A 16524-nucleotide genomic window follows, 5' to 3' on the forward strand; every position below is an offset into this window, starting at 1 on the left:
TTTGACTTCTAGTTTCTTCTTATCTGTGCATTTTCTCTTTCTTTTCTTTTTGCTTCTGTATCAGTGAATAATTTGCACAGTTGTTTGAGATCCACAAGCTGCAGATACGTGCCTGTATCTCAGCCAGATCTCCGAGGTGTTGGATTCCAAAAGGTCACGACTGCTTCAGCTGCAGCGTGTTTTATCTCCTGGGGCCAAATTCACACATTTATAGAGCTTTATCTCTGCATGTGTAGAGGAAAAAACGTGTTTTAGAAGCTTCTTAAATGCAAGTGCAATTTTCAGTTTGCTGAAATGACTATTTTGACATTTCCTTGAAACATTTTCTTGTTTTCTGAATGAAATACTTATTTTTTCACTTAAGACTTAAGGAAAAAGTCCATTTCATTGTATAATTTTTGAATTAATTGACACGGAATATAAGTGGGTTGTACATAATCCTTTTAGTTCTCATTGTAACTGTAAGTAAAAATCACTGTTACTGTTTACATGACTAATGTTGGGAAAAAATTCTAAATATGACCTGTCATCTTTGATGCATTGTGATTTCTTGAATTAAAAAATTTATAAGTGGCTTAATTTCAGTATTTGAAGCCATAATGACAACGTAGTGAGTTTCAACATGAAAGCTCAGCCTGAAGCTTCGGGGGCTGAGTAGTTGATCATATTATTCATCTATCTCCAACAGACATGTCTCACCTTGGTCTGACTGTTTCAGTTTGACTGTTTATCTGCAGGTTTTTGCTGCATTTCTTGCTGCTCCATCGACAAACTCCCAAGAAGTTATTTTTAGATTCATATTATAAAAGAGTGTGTTGTAATAATTCTGCTAGAATTGTGTCATGCTCAGACTATCTCTGATGATACAACTTTAAAAACATAAAAAAGTTTGCTTTCAAGAAATAATTTGTCGGCCTTCATGGGGAAAATATAGAACTGTGGTTAAAAACCTTTTTGATGCTCAATATTTTTCTTAGCTGTATTTCCTCAGGCCTGGTTTCTGAAAGCTGGCACTTGAGATGATTTTTTTTTTTTTTTATGTTTGTGGTTTTCCCTTGGTGTGTTAATAAATTCAAGGAGACAAGTTCGGAGGAACAGAAGAGGGAAATATTCAGCCCCCCTGGCATGATGTCAGATAGGCCATTAACCATCATATTGCTCCATATACTGCTTTAGTATATAATCAACCAAGTCCTCATATCATTTTATGTGCAAATAGAGTCTACAGCTTTTATAGACTGTAGCTTGATTGAAATCTTATTCTGCAAAATACAGTATGTTGCACAGATATTTCTGTTTACCTGCTTGATTATGTTTTTTTATTATTATTTGCATAAAAATGTACCAGAATAAAGAGGGAGGATTCTATGAATAATATAGCTTGGCTCATTCTTGCTGCATGAAGCACCTCTACATGCACTCACACATCACCGACATGATTTTTAAATAAATATTGGTTTGTATCAATCTGTGTACATTTGTATTTATTTAGCTATATGCATGTGAACAGTTTATCATATATGGTTATAACTATTTAGGGTTTAGACAGTTGCTAACTCACAATTCTTAACACTGAAATTACTTTTCCAAAACTCATCAGCACAGCCACTGTGTGGATCATTTTTCATTTCTTTGACACAAAATGCATACAATTGGCACATTTTTGAATATTCTGTCATTCAGGTTGTGATTATCCAATAGACATAGTCATACCTTGTCTGCCAGTATCTTTAATCAAGTCCAGTTGTCTTTAAATAAACTTTTTTTTCGGACAATCAAATCTTTTAAATGAATGAATGGCTGTTTCACTCAAGCTCGACCACCACTAAAACTTACCGACTTACATTTACATTCAAAACCAAACATCATACATCCACTTCTAAAAATAATTATATATATATATAAAAAAAAAAGGAACCCCGAACTGGGTTACACGACACTGTAGGCATTCCACAATTTCTTCCAAGTCACAGAATGGTCTACAGCAACACCAACAACAAACAATAAATATCTACAGTCCAATAAAACTACAGTTCTGTGATGCTTCTACTGGTTTGTTACACCACATGTGATTGGGAGCAGGATGTTAACTGAATTAGAAATGTTTGAAAACTAGAAATGATTTATATTTGTGTTTATTTCAAATCCACATGCTCATCGTGTGTAGAATTTCCAGACATGATCCAAATGAGTTATGGTGCTTCTGTATACAAAAGGCCAAGTTTTAATGACAGAGACCTGAAAGGTAGGCGCGACACAGCAGCAACATAAATAGCTTCTATATGGAATGGCAGAAACTAGGGATCATACTTTGGGCCACAATAAATCATCATTAACCAAGAAATGTATCCTCGTTGACTCGTCCTTAAAAGTGTGGACTCTTGTCTGTTTGATTGACGAGCTGCGGTGTGACCCCGGTGGCGAATGGTGTCTATGTGTCGCTCAAACTATTCTGGCTCAGAGATTTGGTTATAACCCGGAGTTCATACTGTAACCTTAACCCCCGTCACCTGTCAGTTTTCAGCCTTGTCCTGTCAAGCGATATAAGGCTGCCCTGAGACTTCTTTTCTTGGTTCGCAACATTAATGAAAGTCACCGGAGACATTTCTCTCCTCTTACGGACAAACTGTCCTATCATCGTGCATCAGGGCTGCACTTTAATCCTGCACGCAACTGGCCTTGGTTAACCAAGTATGACTGTACGAAATTATTCTAACTTTAAACTAATTCTGCTGCTCTGACATTTGAAACTCAGCAGCTTTATTTGTTAGAAGTTAAAATGATAAACTAATAAATCACAGAGAAACCGAGCTAATCTTTCAGCAAACAAATAGTTACAGTATGACTAAATGAAATAAATTACTGCAGTTGTCCTCCCTGCTCGAGGCCAGATGATACACAGGGCTGTCATTGACAAGTCGTGCTGGTAAACTGTCTGAACCCTCCGGCCAGTGTTTGGCTATTTTAAGGCCACATCATTTTCCAAATATTAGTGCTGCTTCATTATTCTGTGAACAACAAGCCTCTTTGCCAATATTTTGGCAAAAATTTTGGCAACAGCTGGTGATTGTTTCGGATGCAGGACAAGAGGATTTTTGGCCTCCTGCCCCCGTTTCTCCCACAATGCTCCTCCAAAGTGTGCATGAGGAGTTATTTATAGCTGCAGCGAGGAAGCCTTTGAAGCGTAGCTCTCAGTCACCGGCGTATGATGGTATGTGTTTTGAAAATGCGTCCATCCACAGGGCTACTCCGTCTTTCAGCTGGTGGAAACCGTGCTGTAAACATGGCAGCTAAAGAAAAGAGAACTGGGCAGCGTTGATGCACTGTGCGGACTGTAATGTAGCAATGATCCCACACAGCTCCACAAATAATAGTAGTATGTACATACCCTAAGGATATTCTTATGAGATATCCGTGTCTGTATATATTGTTAAAAACAGTCACAATCTGATCATTTGAATGCAAGAGTTCACTGTAGATTGACTCTGTCACAGTCTCCTATCCAATCAGGGGTGTGTAGTATTTGAACACATAAAAGCAGCCAATCAGGAACTAGACCTTTTACTTTACTTGTATTTGAGAAACCTCATGAAAACAATCCGTCTCAAGTATTATCCCTTTGCTACAGCAGATTAAAACACACTTGGATAAAAAACACTTGTATGGTTCAGAAGGACGTGATATGGGCCGAGGAAATAGCTTTTCCGTTCATGTGATATTATGCTCATCATTTGAAAAAAAAAAAAAAAAAAACTCAGGTCATTTAAACTCAAACAAGGACGTTATTCATAAAAGCTCAGATACATTTTTTCCAATGAAGTTGTTTTCATGACTTAAACAATTCAAACTCTTGAAATCTACACCTGCTGTATATCTTATCTCCACACTAACTGAGTTTACACTCCCATAAACATCCTATAAGACGTTTGTATCAATGCAAACACTGTTCAGCTCTCACAATGTGACATTTCCCTGCCTGAGGGATAACTAATACATTTTAATGACTGGTTTTTATTTACATCGCACCATCCTCATCAGCCCCCAGCAGTGGATACGTTGTGGAAAAAGCTGCATGTGAGCAGAAAGAAATGCTGTCAGTGTAAATCTGACATTTTTATGTGTGGTGGGGAATGAATGGAGGTTTTTCTCAGCCCGTCGATGAACAAAGTAGATGTGAAATCTTGACAAAACACGTGTTTACTGCTCAATATTTTATTGAATTACAGTCACAAATAAGTAAGCATGATTAATCATTGAATGTTTGCGTAAGTCACAATATGTCAATTTGTAGACAACCCAAATAAACATGTTGAAATTTATTGCCAGTGTTTATTGAAAAGTTTCTTGAAATGATAAACAGCAGGGAATTCCGTCATGGTAAACTATTTGGCTCATAGATATTTCAACATCTTTTGTTTTGACATGCAACTCGCAGTTTTAGTTTAAATACATTTGTTTGTAAACAAAAAAATCTCAAGTAATCTGCATCTTTGTCACCAGCAAATATGCAAAGAAAAGAGTGTTAATTAATTTGCAAGTCAATGTTGTAGGCAACGCAAAGGCAGGATTTGTGAATACACAACATTGTTTTGAGCTTATGATGCCAAAAGATGATGTCGTTGCCATCATCCACAAACTGACAGTGAGAGAAGGGTCAAATGTATTTAGGCATCACCCTTTCAACCCCTGCCTTCTTAGAAACATTATGCCAATTGCTCTCCTGGATTTACCCATGAAAAAAGATGAGACCACAAGAGCCATCTATGGATATTTCCTTTATTTGTGCCTATGGGTAATTAACCTTTCACATTAAAAAGTCCTGTGAGCTGAGGAATTCGGGTAAATGATTGTGTGCATAGAACTCAATACTTGTTCTATGCACACAAAGCTGTCCCTGTGTGCTCTCAAATCTTGACTTGCAAATCGTTCACAGCAATAATCTCTTTTCCGTTCACTCAGTAGCTTTGTCACGAACAGTTCTCCATACTCATGCAAAGATCTCAACAGGCTAGAGCGTGTTGTTCCTGAGAACAAGAAGAGGCCCCTCTAGATCTTCAGGTCGTTCAGCCTGCTCTTGTTGTTGCTGTGCTTGCTCGACTGACTGTTTCTGCGCTGGTTTTCAACTGGCATCTCAATGGCAGGAGTGGCGGTTATCCTCTCATTCACATCCTCCCCCTCTGATTTTCCTTTCCTCTCCACAGCCATATTGTCTCTGTTCTGCTTGTAAACCACTTTGCTGTTGTAGGGGCTGTAAGCGGAGTTTGGTTCTACTATGCCGTACTTCGAGTCTGTGGGGAAGGGCTCGGGCACCACAGGATGACCGGCAAAGTAGTTGTAGCTCGGTACGAAGGGCATGGCCGGCTCAGTGAGGTGCCTGGAGGCCTCAATTGCGGCCTGCGAGCGTCTGTAGCGGAGTCCCTGGTGGCACTTTTTGAAACCAAGGTGGTACATTTCCACCAGGTTGAGCAGCAGGGAGATACAGGCCACCGCCAGCATGAAAAGGATGAAGATCGTCTTCTCGGTGGGTCGGGAGATGTAGCAGTTCACCACGTTGGGGCAAGGCCAGCGGTCACAGGTGTACATCGGCTTGAGCTCAAAGCCATACAGGAAGTACTGAGCAACAATAAAGGCCACTTCAAACAGGGTCTTGAAAACGATGTTCAAGACGTAGGTTCGCAGCAACGCGCCTTGCAAACGCACATGGCCCTGGTTGTCTTTAACTGGGGCCTTCTTTGTCTTTCTCTCAAGCATCTGCTGCTGCTTTTCGTTTTGGATGTCGAGATCCGTCTCTTTCTGCTTTTCCTTTTCCTCCATGCGGACCAGATGAAGGATGTGGCCCAGATAAATGAGAGTCGGCGTGGAGATAAAGATGATTTGCATCACCCAGAAGCGGATGTGAGAAATGGGGAAGGTCTTGTCATAGCAAACGTTCTGACAACCAGGCTGCTTGGTGTCGCAGGTGAAGCCGGACAGCTCGTCGCCCCACACCTTTTCAGCGGCGGTTCCCAGCACCAGGATGCGGAAGATGAAGAGCACCGTCAGCCAGACTTTGCCCACAACGGTGGAGTGTTCCTGGGCGCTTTCCAGCAGCTTCCCCAACAAGTTCCAGTCCCCCATACTGGCTCACAGATATGGCCTCAGCTTTATTGAAAAAAACAGGATGTAAGACTGTAAAAAATAAGAAAAATGTCAGGTGTAAAAACAAGCTGCAAATACAATTCTGAAGTAGAACTTTTTAAAGTAGATGTTTAAAAATGTCTCATTGGAGGCAGACATTTCTTACATGTGCTGACTTTTTTTGGAGGAAGGCCTTAAAGAGGAGAGAGAGGAGCTAAAACCAAGTGTTTCAAACAGAGGATGAAAGAAGAGCTGCGGCAATGGACATGTGAGGAAAGTGATGCGTTTTCTAAAAATAAAAATATAATGTAAACCTTCAGCATTGATTACATGAATATGAGCATAATATGTCTACTGTATTTACTGGATGATTACAAAAGCGTGTCTGTGGTTTGTTGCTGGGCAGGTTGCACACTAAAGTGTATTTCTACAGTGTGGCTGAAAACAGCTCCCTGATATGAACCGGAACAGTAATGAAGTTACCCAAAGCTGAAAGCTAAAATAGCTGAATAGAGCTGAAGGGAACTGCCGAGCTGGATGGTAATTTTATATGGATTTGTCACTACAAGGCGCCTTTTTCATCAAACAGTCATTCTGACCTTTTATTTTAGCAGCGCTACAAGCAAGGGATCAATGCAGGATCCAAATAAACCTGATACCCATCACTGTATCCTGTCTTTTAACCCATTTATGCATGAAGAATTTATCAGTAAAGTCTGTTAATAGGTTTGTTTGTTAATGAATGATCCGATACATACACTTTCAAGATTTACTCACGACATCCCTTGACTGCGTATAATTACAAATACTGTATCGGTTTTTGCTGGCGGCGTGGTGCTTCAGACACCCTGCAACCAAAGGTCACTGTACTTCAGACAACCCAGAAGTCACTTTTCAATAGGAACATTGATTGATCATGAGTTCACCATTTGTATTCTGAAATGCTACGATCTATCCAGTGTGCGCTGATAAAACGGACCAGGACACAGCGGACTGTGTGTGAGAGAAAGCCCTGCAGCAGGCTGGGGAGACACGACGCCTCAGAGTGGATCTTGTGACACAGTACCCAACAGTGCTCCCCAACCCCAGAATTAGGTTTCTAGTTTAAATTCCAAAGGGGTTTTTTATTATGGCATGGCAAAAAAAGTTTTACTGTAAAATTAAACATCACTTAAAAATATGATCACACTGAGAGTGACTGTGAATGAGAGCACCTGTTGTAAATATCAATGACACCAGACAGGAAATAAAGGATCCAGCAAATCACTTCTCATATAGTAATAACACTTCTTAGAAGGATTATATTCACATATATACAAACAGTATTATATATATATATCATATAAATATAATATGATATGATTATACCATTTTAAAAACTTTGGAACTAGGGGAGTCCAACAGTCTGAGACAAAGTGGCCTCAGACTATTGAACCAGCATGTTTCTAAATAATTACCCTGGTTATTTTCATGAAGAGAGACGTACCTGATAATGTTCATCTCCCACCGCAGCACAGCTCCAGAGTCACTTCCGAGGCTTCAGTTCACAGAGAGGCCATGTTTTCCTGAAGCCCTGAGGAAAGTGCAGCACCAAGATAAACTTCTCTACGATAGTTTGCTCTGGCAGCTCTGTGATCCCGCCTGCCGCCCTCCCACTCTGACCTGATCAATGCTCAGTCAGTGCTCGACAAACCATCACAGCCCGAACCCCTGCCTGGTCTCTCTGTACGAGCACAGATTGAAGATTGGCTCTAGAGAAGTATAAATCCCCCCTCGCTCTAGAGGTGTCTCCGTTGAGCTGAGTGGCAGCTGAGGAGTCCAGTGAGGGTGCAGGTTAGTCTTACATGTCAGGGTGCGCTAAATATAATTCACGGTGAAGGGAGTGGCTTTGTTGTCACTCTCATGGTGATATGACCCTTGACAGCGTCACACACTGTGGAGCCTTCCCTCAGTGCTGCAGTCTGGGTAACTGCCTGTTGAAGAAGGGACACCCGTTATTCATGGTGGTATCACATACAGAGAGAGAGAGAGAGAGAAATGTACGATCCTAATTCTGTTATTCAATGTTTCCAGTTCCGTTTCCAGTGTCGCTCTGGTGCAGACCACAGAACAGTGGTGGAAAGTAATAAAGTACATTTACTGAAGTGTAACTAAATATAACTGTTTGGAACTTTACTTATTTCAGTTGGTCCTGAACTCTGCAGTAATTTACAGCTTTTCTATTTCACATTTTCATCCCACATGCGTAATATATGATTAGCTTTAAGATATGCTGCATTGCTACAGATTTCAAAGTCACAATATATAAAGATGGATTAAACTGCCACCTGGAGCAGCAACTATCTAAATGCTGTGTAAACATAAATGCATCATGTAACAAATATTCAAATATCTAATGTGTTTAATAAGCTATAGCTCTAAAGGTAGACTACCTCATAATGGTACACTTTATACTTAAATTCCACTAGAGGGCTGACTGTGGTTCAGCGGGCAGAGCAGGTTGGCTGCTGGTTCCTGTGTCGGTGGTTTGATCCCCTGAACTTAGTTTGAGTCATTCAAGACATTCAATGTAAAAGAAAAAAGCCAGAACACACCAAGAGTAAAGTTATTCTAAACTTCATTTCAGTGTTATATATTGTGCATTTTACATGTTACTCCACCACAATTATAGAACAGCTACAGTCACGAGTTACTTTCACACATAAAAGTCCCTCAAATCAGATCTACATATACCCAACTACTTTTTGTACTGTTTATACCCAACAGTCCAAAAAGTTTACATTCAAATGCTGCTTACATGTGCACTCACAAAGCAAAATTGTTTACCAACTTAAAAAAATTACTTCAATTTGTAACTTACAAACAAACTTTATTATTCTATGTGTTACCAATTGAAGTATTATTTAAAGTTGGTCGTACAATTTTCTCATTTCAGTGTTAATGTTCCATTATTAAATACAATATACTAATATACTAGAAATATTTATACTAATTGAGACTATTTTGAATGATTGGTATTTTTGACACATTTTTCTGCCAATACTTACTTACTCTTATTTAAATAACATTTGTATACAGGAATGTTAATGTATTTTTAATCACACTTTGCTGTAGGTGACTGCCCTAACAATTCCGGATGAACCAGGTTGACCCAGGTGAACCTCCCCATGATGAAACATTTCAAGTACGCAGGACTAAAATAGTAGAAATTTGGAAACACACAGTCACAAGAGTGTTTGATTGGAGGGATTTGTTTATGGCACACTGCTGATATGCGTCTCATCACTCCGAGCCTTGTAGGTGCTGTCTGTTGACACTTGCCTTAAAAAGAGAAATGCCCTCTTGCCAGGTCAAGACAGGTCCAGCTGTCCCCCGGGTCAACCATTGTCACCCACACACTGACCCCTTACCTAGCGAGGCTATTGATAACCCCCAATACTCTGCACTCTGGCCTCCAGAGGTAGAACTTAATCAGCCTGAGATGTTTCCTCACAGGTGGCACCATGACTCAGAGACGATGGCACGTCTATAGATGGCGACGGTGCCACTAAACATGTAATAAAGCTTTATTCACAGTTCATTCACCTTTTTTTTCCCACACACACTGACGACAGCTGAGAAGAATCACAAAGTGGCACCGCTGTGACTACAACTTCATTTGCTCCTACGGATACAACAACTGCTGCTCTCTGGTGATTTATGGTGTCACATTAAACATCTCAACTTAGTCAGGACATCCTGTGAACATGCACCAGAGCTATTGTGGTCCATTGGGTGTTCCTGCATGTGTTCTAGTCTCAGTTTGAATTTCAATTTGTTGAGGAACAGAAAATGTAACAATTACACAAACAAACGCCTGTTGATTTTATCTGTGTATTGACAATATTCAAACATCCAGCTACAAAATGAATGAACTGAAATAAAATGTTTAGTTTTTTTTCTGAAGTCATTACTTTGTGTATAAAGGAGCCATTAAACCATCAAAAATCTCTATTAAACAAAACATACAATATCATATAATTTAACATTTATATAATCCAACATATTTTCCATGTATTAGTCAAACATCTTACCTATAACAGCTGAACAAAAGCCATAACAATTGTGATGATATTTGATGTAAACAACAGAATATTATAAATTAAAGGATCAGGTGTACATTGTATTTTCAGCAGATGAAATCTAAATTTAATATTTTCATTTCAAGACCAAAAGCCTTCATCAAAATCAAAGTGTCAAAAAGCCAATGCCAATTAAAGCCTGATGTGGTCAGCTGCAACATTGCTTTTAAAAATGATTACTGTAATTATTCTCTATTCTCTAGTATTCTTTATTTGGCCAAACATCAATTACCAAAGCTATTATATCATGTTACATTATATTGTTGTTGGTGTTGTTTCACTGATGTGAATTTGGTCGTGTGAAGATAATGGCAGTGAATTCTTTGTAGTATAACAGTATATATTTTTGATGTATCTTCCTCATGAGTTAACTCTTTCTGTCACTTTCCTTGGTGCAGATATGATCTATATAATCTACGTTAGAGTGAGCAGAGTTTTTGTTGGATCCAGGCCCCCATAGTTGAGTCTCCAGCATTGTGCAAATGCTTACTGCAGACCTTCCCCACCAAGAAGAACACCTCTGCAATGTTGAGCAGAATACACACCCCAGACGCAGCCAACATGAACACAGTGAAGACCGTCTTCTCCGTGGGCCTCGACACGAAGCAGTCCACCGTGTTGGGACAAGGGTACGAGTCACACTTCACCAGCCTGATCATCTTGTAACCAGGGTAGATCATGTAAAACAAGTACATAAAGATGACCTCGAGGACAATACGGAAGAACAAGCTGATGACGTACGTCCACCACAGAGCGCCTGTGATTTTCATCTTCTGGGTCTTTATCTGCTCCAGGTCTTTGGGGTTGGTCCGTCCTGACTGTCTGTAGAGCCTCTTGTCAACATGGCGACGGTGGGCCACGTGCATGGCCACCAGCAGCGCGGGAGTGGAGACCAGGATGAGCTGGAGCGCCCACAGGCGGATGTGAGAGATGGGGAAGAAGTGGTCATAGCAGACACTGTTGCAGCCCGGCTGCTGGGTGTTGCAGGTGAAGCCGGACTTCTCATCGCCCCACACGCTCTCTGCTGCCACCACCAGCACCAGGATGCGGAAAATGAAGAGGACAGAGATCCAGATGCGACCGATGCCGGTGGAGTGTCTGTTCACGCCACTGATGACAGCGTAAAATGATACCCAGTTCATCTTTGGTTCTGGGTCTGATGAAAAACACATGAAAAGGTCATCAGGTGAAAGAAGACAATGCTGAATATTCATTTCTTTTTAAAAATAAATACAGGAGATAATGTAACACGAGACAAAACAACCATACAGTAAAATCATTGAGAACAGAATAAACTGAACAAAAATGTCCCCATAAAGACAAACTAAGAAAAACCAATAAACAGAATAAAAAAACGCGACTAAATTAAAATACACTGCTTCCCTTTTACACTTTCAACAATCATTATTATCCACAGGTCCAACGTTCTGAAGTTTAACAGATCTCTAATAACTGATTGTATTTCCTGTGAGTAATTTAGCAGTCTATACATTTTAATCTCTAACTGCCCGTCTGGCATCACTCACCATGTTTATCCTCTCTTTAAAATTAACAATCCTTTACCACATACCAGACGTTTCAACATTATTTTATGTAATGAGCTCACTCGAAGCCAAATTGAGATTTTAAATGATTTATTTCTTCTCCATTTCATTGAAAGCCGAGACTTTGAAGTAAAAAAATTCCCTCCTGACTGTTTAGACAAAAATGTAGAATTCTTGACATAAACTTTGTACCGGTGGCTTTAGTTATTATCACTGTGTCAATGTGATGAAGAAAAATTGTCCGTTTGTTTTTAGAGGACTGATGGACATTTAAAAAATTAGGTAGATTTTTTCTATAATCAAGAAGTACTAGTACATATACACCCGACATATAGTTTTAATGATATTCAAAGTACACTCCAAGGTCACTCCATTGTCACAGCAGATTTGAACATGTTTTAAAGAGAGAACATCACAGCTGAAACAATTAGATGATTAATTGATTAGTTAATTAATAGAAAGTTTTGATGTTGTAATTATTATTAAGGGATTTTTCAAGATGAAATTACAAACCTCTCCGCTATGAGGATTTTCTTTGTCCTCATATAAAGTTGAATTTATTTGGGTTGATCGCACAAAACAAGCAATTTGAGAACACAAACTTAGTCCTTGAGGAATTTGTATTTGGTATTTTTCTGATATATTCTAAAAGAAACAATCAAGAAAATAATTTGCAGATAATTTGGATCTAAAAAAATTAAATTAATTGCATGAATATCTAGTCAGGTGACCACCAGGAACTTCACAGAATTGACTAAGAAATAAATTGTAAATCTGATCAAATATTCATCAGGATTAGGATTTAATTATAGTGGGACAATTTAATCAGATTAGAAATCGGATTTTAACAAATAAAGATAAATTACATTAACTGTCTTTTAGTCCTTACTTTGTCTTTCCATCAAATAAGTACATTAAAATTTTTACCAAATCATTATTTATTTTTTAAATTTCAAAAAGGATATAATTTCCTCTGTCCCGCTGATGTTTGTCATGTGTCTTCCACATGTTTGCATTTCCAGTGTGATATCAAAGTCAAGGTTGTTACCCGGCTCAGAAGGAGGTGTAAGAGGCATAGGAGGCGACGTAGAGGACAACGCTGACCCACTGCTTTGGCATGGATGTGACTTCAGAGAAAAAGGAAGCCTCTCTGCCCTCCCTGGACAGTTGGCAGGCCATTTAAGAGTGCAACACTGAAGTCTGGCACCATGCGTCATGTGACAGTCGCCATGGGGGAGCATGCCAAGTCTGCACCCAACGTAACGGCATCTGTAGCCTGTTGCTCTCTTCATCTCAGTTTAGCCAACACGTTTAATAGAGAAGGATTCATCTGGTTCAGATAGTATGAAAGGTTAAACTCTTTTATTTTGTGAGAACCTCTTTTTTGCTGGATAGTCACTGTTTATATTCCTTTTAAATGTAGTTTTAAGTTTTTGAGAATTTCCCAAACTCCTCAATGTCATAACAGTAAAGCACAAACTCCCTATAAGCACAGAATAAGCCAGCCGAACACAGTGAAAACAAACTATTTCTTCACAGTGAGAAATAGAATCAACTTACCTTCAGCTGCAGTTTGGAATCAAGTACATCCAGAAACATTTATATTCACAAAAGCAGATTGCTAGTTTTTTTTTTTCAATCTGTAACTGTGAACAAGAGTATCAGAGCACCATGACTTTGCATTGCTAATGATTTCTCTCACACTAGCCACTGCCCTGCACTGGAGAGGTCATATGCTTCTGAGCCGGATATTTGCATACAATAGCCCCTTTTTACCCTGGTCCAAACAAACAGCTTCAGAATTCAGATCAAATGTTTTAATTTCTGCCCAGCTGAGGAATCTGTGTGGGGACTGTGGTCTGTCCCCTTGTCCTCATTGTGCTGTGTCCTGCACAGGAAGTGGAGGATGATTTTGACGCAATGTAACGTAAAACACGAAGGTCTAAAACAAAGAATGAGCCATAACATCCAAAGATAAGAGGACAAAGGTTTATTATCGTAATAATCAGGCTCTCATCTGGGTTTTTCTCCTCAACCGTCACATTCACGTTGTTGCTGCCCACCTAATATTTAACCACTGATTCAATCTGCTCACTCCCAATATTATGGGACCGGGCAGAGTTTTACTAATTTCTGCCAAGTGATATTTATTGTTTATTATGTGCTTCAAACACTTCGACATAGTGTTTTTGTGGATGAAACTCTGTAGATGCAGTCACAAACTTAAACCAACTGACTATCTGAATCCTGCTTAAAAGATATATGAAATAACTTTCAAAAGATTACAAAAATATGTACTGTCAGTTGTCAGTACATATTTTTTCTTTTTTGGCTGTTTACATTTTCTTTGTCTGAGCTTTACTTAATCAGAAGCCCACATAGAGATCAAGATCCATTTTACAAGAGACCAGAAAATAACATTTGCAACATCATGATAAGGTAGTAACAGCATCTTACATGATATCTCCATAATCAAGTAACAGTATAGTATCGTGTATTTTTATTAATTTCGCAATTTCCAGCCAAACTACTAAATGTATACAAAATTGTACTGTGTCTTTTCGATTACCAATTTCCAATATTCTTATGATAACTATATGTACTTTGTTAAATTATGTATTTTGGGAGTCAACAACAAACTTGAGTTCAATAAAATAGGCCAGGAGGTTATCAAATACACAATGTTTCCTGGTTTAGGCCTGGTTTGCAGTAGAGATGATGGCATACAACATGATGTCATCGGCATAAAAAGTCAGTTGAAAGATAAATATATGAAAAGTAAATGGCAGGGGGCCAAGTATTGATTCTTTTGGGACGTCACCTTTATTATCCAGCAAGTGACTCGATTTAAACAAAAAAGTATGATCAACTACAAACAGTGAAATTCAGTACAGTTTGGATATGAATAAAGTAAATATTCTGATCAGCATCAGTGTGACGATAACTTAAACGATAGAAAACATCTTTGAGAATATATATGACATGAACTTTGACTATTGAGTTTGGCCCATGCCCCATTCACTAACCTGGAGGATTTATGACCTTTATTGCAGCTAGCCACCAGGTGGCGATCGAGTCGATTTGGCTTCACTCATGTCATCCATCTTTAAAAACAGTCTGTGGTTTGTAGAGTCTGTTGTCCCCTGCTTCAATTCAGTCTAAAGGATGACATCTGGAGGTCATTAATAGTTACTGCAGCAAAACAGTGATGACCGTATTAGAGAGAGATTTACTGGAATGTCACATCTCAGAGCAGATCTCTCAGGAGTGGAACATGTCTGTAGATTTAATAACATAGTGACATTCACAATGTTCATCATCATCAGCAATTAAAATGTTATCAGGTCAGTTTTCATACAAACATATTTTGTTTCTTCTGTAATTTGTGGCACCATACTTTGAAGCAATTATGTTATTGTTCAACACTACTAGTGTCACTCTTCCTGTAACTTCCGTGCTCGTGCACACTCAGTCTGGTGAACAAAGTCAGGTCAGGTTAACCAACTTAAACTAGAATGCAGGAACACACCTAGTCACACACAGGTGTGTCCTGTTGAGCAGTCACATGGTTCTTATGACACATTCACACGTCCACATATACTGCATTTGTCTGTGCAGGTGCATGTATGCCATGGGCCAGTTGTTCTCCCTTCAGATTAATGAAAAAGTAAAAGAAGCTTCAAATGCAAACTGAGTAAAGTTATTTGCTGTGGAAAAAGTTACACAGGGGAAAATATCAAAATGAGCACAACTCACACATTATTTACATATAGAGACGTGAATAAATCAGACTATCAACAAAGACCAGACAGTTTAACAGAGGTGAAGTGTACAAGTAATTCCACATGACCCGTCACTCACACAACCACCAAATGATCTCTAAATCTAGTATAGGCCCTCATATAAATACATGAGTAAATAAAAAGACAACATAATGAAAACTGTTATTGTTAAAAGATGAAGGAACAGCCGTAAGGTGTTACAGAAACAAGAACAGGATCATTCCTGATGAAGACCATCCAGATTCAGTTCTTTCAAGCAGAAGATCAACGTTGAGCGTGATTAACCACTTTTTTTTAACTGAATGACCGACTTTTTTAGTATCACTTTTTCACCTGTTTTTTTGTTGTACACATTTAGAGCATCTTTTACTCTCTCTATATATTTCTGCCAGTGTGCAGATACATTTTCTTTGAATGGCATAACATATAAGATATGCATCCTCTGTCAACATGTTTAAAAACCTTTACATTGTTTTATGTAAAGCACATTGAGCTGCATTTTATGCTCTGAAAATTGCTTTATGATTAAAGTTTATTACCATCACTATTGTTGGCATTTACTGGTTTTGCCGATGTGCATCTGGTACTTTTGTTTAAAATCCTCTATTCATGAGAACAAACCCTGTAACAACCGTTATCCCTGAAAACAAAGGCCCACATGTCCCCCCTCTTTAGAGGTTGCATGCATCTTTTAGTTGTTCAACCAAAAGCATGTTCCTTAAGTTTTACTTGATGACTTAATAAAAGCCTAGACGGTATTTTAATAGAAAAAAACGACATATTAAATATCAAATTTAGTGTAGTAGACTCGGATTTATCTTTATCTTTTAGATTTATGAGAACACAAGGCGAAGTAGTAAGATTTCCGACAGCACTTGAAAGCAGCATTGTTACACCAGTTGCTGCCAGTGTGCCGCGGCCCCTTTAAGAACCTCCTGGGTGTGGGGAAAGGGGGACGTT

At 38.9% G+C, this 16524-nt stretch overlaps 2 protein-coding genes across 4 annotated transcripts; both read right to left on the minus strand.

The window, feature by feature from the left end:
- Window positions 1-4220: 4220 nt before the first annotated feature.
- cx39.9 (connexin 39.9) lies at window positions 4221-7871 on the minus strand. Of its 2 annotated transcripts, none has more exons than XM_034607375.1 (2): window positions 7604-7871; window positions 4221-6141 (listed from the first exon to the last, which is right to left on the minus strand). In XM_034607375.1, exon 2 carries the CDS (start codon window positions 6115-6117, stop codon window positions 5047-5049), a length of 1071 nt encoding a protein of 356 aa, XP_034463266.1. In that variant the 5' UTR covers window positions 6118-6141; window positions 7604-7871; the 3' UTR covers window positions 4221-5046. The 2 variants fall into 2 exon arrangements, with proteins under 2 accessions (XP_034463266.1, XP_034463264.1); XM_034607373.1 differs by having other exon boundaries at window positions 4221-6168.
- A 2099-nt stretch (window positions 7872-9970) lies between these two features.
- cx27.5 (connexin 27.5) lies at window positions 9971-13494 on the minus strand. Of its 2 annotated transcripts, none has more exons than XM_034607377.1 (2): window positions 13343-13494; window positions 9971-11394 (listed from the first exon to the last, which is right to left on the minus strand). In XM_034607377.1, the coding sequence occupies exon 2, from the start codon at window positions 11378-11380 to the stop codon at window positions 10658-10660; it is 723 nt and encodes a 240-aa protein (XP_034463268.1). In that variant the 5' UTR covers window positions 11381-11394; window positions 13343-13494; the 3' UTR covers window positions 9971-10657. The 2 variants fall into 2 exon arrangements, with proteins under 2 accessions (XP_034463268.1, XP_034463267.1); XM_034607376.1 differs by lacking the exon at window positions 13343-13494 and adding an exon at window positions 12831-12985.
- Between the last annotated feature and the right edge of the window lie 3030 nt (window positions 13495-16524).

This window comes from Hippoglossus hippoglossus, chromosome 14, assembly GCF_009819705.1.
Source record: "Hippoglossus hippoglossus isolate fHipHip1 chromosome 14, fHipHip1.pri, whole genome shotgun sequence".
NCBI classification, from domain to species: Eukaryota; Metazoa; Chordata; class Actinopteri; order Pleuronectiformes; family Pleuronectidae; genus Hippoglossus; species Hippoglossus hippoglossus.